Source organism: Oncorhynchus masou, chromosome 23 (genome assembly GCF_036934945.1).
Source record: "Oncorhynchus masou masou isolate Uvic2021 chromosome 23, UVic_Omas_1.1, whole genome shotgun sequence".
NCBI classification, from domain to species: domain Eukaryota; kingdom Metazoa; phylum Chordata; class Actinopteri; order Salmoniformes; family Salmonidae; genus Oncorhynchus; species Oncorhynchus masou.
In genome coordinates this window covers 60621505-60627504 of record NC_088234.1, presented here as the reverse complement: position 1 = coordinate 60627504, position 6000 = coordinate 60621505, and the positions used below count along the sequence as shown (strand labels likewise).

General features: G+C 40.5%; 1 protein-coding gene across 2 annotated transcripts in view; it reads left to right on the top strand.

The window, feature by feature from the left end:
- Window positions 1-554: 554 nt before the first annotated feature.
- The window catches only part of nphp1 (nephronophthisis 1), a 30275-nt gene continuing 24829 nt past the window's right edge, over window positions 555-6000 (top strand). For both annotated transcript variants that reach the window (XM_064932719.1, XM_064932718.1), the window contains exons 1-10: window positions 555-756; window positions 876-940; window positions 1061-1124; window positions 1283-1413; window positions 1690-1933; window positions 2039-2140; window positions 2237-2310; window positions 2534-2570; window positions 2688-2772; window positions 4229-4323. In XM_064932719.1, the coding sequence (XP_064788791.1) occupies window positions 691-756; window positions 876-940; window positions 1061-1124; window positions 1283-1413; window positions 1690-1933; window positions 2039-2140; window positions 2237-2310; window positions 2534-2570; window positions 2688-2772; window positions 4229-4323 (963 nt within the window). In that variant the 5' untranslated portion in view covers window positions 555-690. The remainder of the gene's footprint in view (window positions 757-875; window positions 941-1060; window positions 1125-1282; window positions 1414-1689; window positions 1934-2038; window positions 2141-2236; window positions 2311-2533; window positions 2571-2687; window positions 2773-4228; window positions 4324-6000) is intronic.

Below are 6000 nucleotides of genomic sequence, written 5' to 3'. Positions count from 1 at the left end.
CAGAACTTTTACTGCAGCAAAATCATTTTGCAATCTTTTTTTGTTAGGGTAGCAAAGGGCCAATTTAGCAAGCTAGCGACTGCAGGACAACTACACAGGTAGACCAGAAACAGACATGTTTTTTCTGGCAATTACATTTAGCTTTGAATGTGATTTGATTGGTGTGAATATGAGCTCAGCTCAACTCTAATTGGCAAATTATTTTATACTTCTTTTTTTATCAAGAGAAGCAATATGTTTGCTGGCATCAATCAATCAAATGTTACAGCCGAAGCATGTCATAACATTTTTCCGGTGAGATTCAGCCACTTGCGAATTGAAGGGAAATTATGAAAACACAGAGAGACGAAATAAAAAGGATTTTATAATTCTTATTTTATTATTGGTCAAATATTTTAGGGAAACTTGGCTTCGCTTGGCGTCCATGAATACAAGCCACTGCTACACGCTACTCAACGTTGTTGTATTCCATAATTGTCTTTCAGTTCTAGTGCATACTTTTATTTTGAAATCAGTTACAGTGCCTATCGTACCTTTATTTAGAAATATGTGGTGGAACGGAAGTCGTTGCTTAGCGACAACTAAAAGCGTCTGATAAGTGTGAACTTGTAGTTGCTAGCGGCTTAATTTTGTTTTGTATAATAATGTAATTAGAAATAAAATATATAATATATATATATATAGCTAGCTATGCCACCAAAAAGACAAGGGCCTCTTCAAACAGTGCAAAGAGAGACGGATGATATCAAAAGACAGGTGAGCCAGCTAGCGTTAGCCAGCTAACTCGAGTGCAATGCATGGTAGTTTACCTGCTTTGCAGTCATCCTAGGTTACGATCCATCATATATGTGGTACATGTGTTTTACTTTCCATAGGTTGACAGTCTGATAAAAGATGCACGGCTGTCGGATGGGTCAGGGCGCACAGAGGCATATCAGAGGTAGCTAACGTAGCTACACCCTTCACGTATTCAAATCTGCTAAACATTAGTTATAGCTAGCTAGCTACTAACTCATGGATATTATAACTAGCTAACTTAAAACGTTGCCCTTTCTTCCAGCCGATGCATACATCTACAAAACTTAGTGGAGGAGACAACCAGGAAGCTCAAGAAGTTAACCAAGGTAACGTTATGTATATACAGCATTTATTAAGCTAGCTAGCTACATCCCCCCCATTCGTTTTCATCGTTATTTGGTCTTTCAAATGCTGCTCCATACTTTTGCTGTTTTAGCTAGCAACTATACTTAGCTACACATTTTTCATCTGCTCCGCACTAAAGGCTGATGAGCCAGCCCCAGTGGGGAATTACGAACAGAGAAAGATGGAGGAGGAAAGCCGTCTGCGGGGGATTGAGGAGAAGCTGCTGGTCCTAGTCCAGGAGCTCTCCCCGCCTCAGAAACGTGAGGGAGGGTGAGGACCATAGCAATATTTCTTAATTAACACATTCAATACTATAGTCCTTGTGATTGTGTAATATTGTCTACATTCTGATCCATGACTTGTGATGATGGTTTCTGTTTCCCAGGCCTCATAGGTGAGTTGTCTGCCCTTTGTTCAAAACATACTTGCCAGGCTTCTGCTAGTGTATTGAGGTTGTTATCTACCGAGTAGCTATGTGTTCAATTAAGACAAGTTCTTGAAACTTCCAGTGTCCAAAGAGAGACCATCTGCCCATTTTTTCCCCAGGTCATCCCAAGCCCAGGAAGATGAAGAGGAGGAAGACAGTGAGGAAGACAGCGAAGAAGACAGTGAGGAAGAGGAGAGTGAAGAAGAGGAGAGTGAAGAGGAGAGTGTAGAAGATGAGGAAGAAGATGATGATGAGGAAGATGTAGTCACAAAGACCATGGAACAAATTCCAGAGTCAGGCACTACCACGTATATGGTCATCAGTGCCTTTAAAGGAGAGCAGGAAGGAGATCTTAGCATTCAGGTCAAAATACTGCTCAGACAAATTCACTAGTATACAAAGATCATATCCTGACTGTTTGTCATAATGTAGTTAAACAGTGGTGATATTTTTTGCTTATCTTTTCAGATGGGTGAGGTCCTAGCGATTCTCAGTAAAAATGAGGATGGCTGGTGGCTTGCTCAGGACTCAAAGGGCAGTAAGGGACTAGTCCCCAAAACCTACTTGAAGGTACCATCAGTTGAACAATTCTTTGATGTTGATTGCTGTCATTCTAATTACATCAAAAACATATGGTTTTATGTATTTTGTGTTTGTATGTTTCAGAGATATTCAGACCAGGAGGAGGATGACGAGGAAGCGTCAGAGGATGAGGAGCTTAAGTCCAAAAGGAAGCACAGGTGAGGTTCTCTTCATAAACACTAGATGGCAATGTTCACAAATGCGTCGCTCGAAGGCTATGACTCCTTGGAACAGAATTATTATGAATCTTTCTGACTGCTAGACAATCAACTTTGTTCTTTTTGTTGTTCTGTAATTGATAACACATACATTTACAGTGATGATGATGGTATTCTAGTGTTCCCAATGACTGTGACAGTGAATATCTTCTCACATTGACAGCTCAAACTGGGACTGTGTGAGGAGAGCCATCACTGAGGTAAGAGGAGCTAGTGGTGGACCAGTTCAACTAGATTCTAAAACACATCTACTACTTGTGTGTGTGTATTTACATGTACATTTGTGTGTGTCTATTCCTGTGTGAAATTCTTTTCAGATTGATGCTACTGATGTTCTGTCAGCCATGGGTGCCATCCCTGCTGGGTTCAGGTCATCCACGCTCTCTAAACTACTAGATGAGGGTAAGTCTCTGAGCTTAGATCAGCCTTGTCTCACAGAGGCATGACATTCTGCCGGGAACAGAAAGACTCACCTGATCAACAAAAAATGCGTGTAGATAGTTCTTCTGAATAATATTTAATCACGTATCATCAGCTTGTGTACTGTGGGCCAGATTGGATGTCATCGATAAAGAACACCTGCGTCATCTTTTAGTACCCTGTGTTCTGCTGTACCATTATCTTCATCAAATACACACATTTACCCTAACCCTCTGTGCTACACACACACACACACACCGCTAATATGTCACAGCAGGCATGCATGCACACAAAGACATAGACATTTTCTGCCATGTCGGTCACCCCGGAGGCTGTATGCTTTTCATGCTCTGTATAATTCTTCAATAGTTGGATGGTTTGTACAGTCAAACAAAGGAATAGCTAGTGGACAGGGTGACATCCAATGTTCCCTCCAAGCTGCGTGCGTCAGCGGCCGTGCACTTCCTCCAGGACTGCCGTGTAGAAGAAATGCCAGGCAGCGCAGAGACGCAAGAGATTCAACTTCACCGAGTTCACCCTATTCATTTGCACTATATAGATTGGTTTTTCTGCCCCTTTTCAATGCAACAAACCAAAACAACTTTGTAAGATTGAGTCTGATTTTGTGGTAAGCAGAGCCAGAGTGCAAAGGAGTAGAATTCTATTGGCGGTCTTTCAATCACCAGCGAGTGAATTTGCTTTTCAGATCAGAGCGCAGTGAACATTAATTGATATTCTTTGCTAGTTAGCGAGTTATTAGCCCCGTTAGAAATAAGTATAGGTCAGCAATGGGGAGTTACGGCCTCCTACAAGAGAACACAACCTGTAGGCTACATTTCAAGCTGAATTTGAAAAGCCAGTCAGGTAAAAAATAAGCTTTTTACATGTCTTAATTAAAGGGGCAGTGTTGTATTTTGAGACAGGCTTCAATATGCAAATAAGCCAATAGGCAGAGGGGTAGCCTACATTGTCGAATTATCTGTATGGTAGTAAGAATTATTTATATTTTGTAAAGTGGTTTCTTGAATCATACAATACAATGCAATTTACAGTCACCTATTTAGCCCATGGTGTTACAGACCAAGTAAATAATCATTAATTAATGTCAACTTTTTAAAAGTCTCATGCAATGTAGGCCTGCATTGAACACCAAATATAGGCTACTGTTGGCTATATCATAGAAATCAAAAGCTATTTCAACGTGAAAATGTTATGGGATTTTGTCCATTTTTTGTTGGCTTTGTTGGCAGGCCTACAGTACATTATGCTCAAATATCCAAAATAGCCTATTGGCTACTGTCTAAAACAGTAAGTGTACAGCCTCAGTGTTCACTGTAAATGCACGCCGGAAGTTGCACAATGTTGAAGTTTCCGCTCATAAGACCCAGAATTTGCTTGTAATGTTTTCATAAGGGCCTGTGGCCTGTGTGTTTTACAGGGATTACCTACAGAGCAAGTCACTACATCCAGCCAGAGTTGAGCCAATCCAAACTGTCCTTCAAAGACCTCTTCCGGGACCCAGACACTGGAAAAGTAAGGATTTATACTGAGATGACATTAAAGCAGTTATGGTCAACTTGCAAAGGTCACATCAGACAAATAGGTCCTCCTTTAGCTTGATGTATGTTGGGGGTGTGTCGTGGAAATTTCCTGTATTACCAAATCATGAGAGAGCAAACCACACACAAGTCAGAGTATATTATAAAGTCCCATCTTTAATTATATATGAGCTTCACCATAGCCCTGTGACTCTCAGATCAATTCAGTGTCTATAAATGAATTCTCTGAGAGTGCTTACAAAACAGTTCTTAGTACCATTTATAGCCAAGACACACCCATCTCAACTCACATGACGAATAACACATCTTAGGAACATTACACAAAGGAAGATTTACTTGAAAGAGGAGTATCCCATAGCCAGACAGCATTAGCAATACATTATCGTTCAGTTTGCCCTCTTAAACGAGGTTCTACTTCTCGTTCTTGGTACAACATACGTAGTACCAAAACATTACCTCATCCAATGGCATATATCAATTGTCAATTCTAGATGCTCCCATCAAAAATACAACCCCTCCTGGACCAGATCTAGTCAGAGGAGTGACTGGCACACAGACATTGTGGAGCCAACTTACTGGTTCCCCTTTAACCTCTCTGGCCCACCCGACACGCTAGCGTCCCACCTTGCCAACAATAAATGCAAATGCGCTACAACAAATGCTAATAGCACTCGTTAAAACTCAAACCTTAATTAAAACTCACATGCAGGGTACTCAATTCAAGCTACACTCGTTGTGAATTTAGCCAACAATTCAGATTTGTAAAATGCTTTTCGGCGAAAGCATGAGAAGCTATTATCTTATAGCATGCAACACCCCGAAATACCTGAAGGGGACGTAAACAAAAGAATTAGCGTAGCCGGCGCTACACAAAACGCAGAAATAAAATATAAAACATTCATTACCTTTGACGAGCTTCTTTGTTGGCACTCCTATATGTCCCATAAACATCACAATTGGGTCTTTTTTTCGATTAAATCGGGCCTTGTATACCCAAAATGTCCATTTATGAAGACCGTCAGATCCAGGAAAAACACAGTTTTTAAACGCAACGTTATTTTTTTAAATGAAAAAAGTTGCCAATAAACTTTGACAAAACACTTCAAACTACTTCTGTAATCCAACTTTAGGTAATAGTAAACGTTAATAAACGATCAAATTGATCAAGGAGCGATCTGTATTCAATAGGCACAAGTTTGGAAAACGTAGCCCACTTTTCCGGTTCCATTTTTCACAGCTGTGGACCTGAAGACCGGATGTGGCTATTACTCAGATGACCAAGGATTTAGTTGCATCGAAATCACAACACTGGCGACATCGTGTGGAAGCTGTAGGAACTGTAATCCCATCCTTAAGTAATTTTCCTTCCAATAGACAATACATAGACTGGCGGATTGATTTTTTCTCCATCGATTTTGTGATCAGGTTTCCTTGCGATTTTGACCACGGAACTCGTTCTGTTATAGTCACAGACACCATTGAACCAGTTCTAGAAACTTCAGAGTGTTTTCTATGCACACATACTAATCCTATGCATATACTATATTCCTGGCATGAGTAGCAGGACGTTGAAATGTTGCGCGATTTTTAACAGAATGTTGAAAAAAGTAGCCTGATCTCTAAGAGGTTTTAATCACGCCATCCCTTCACA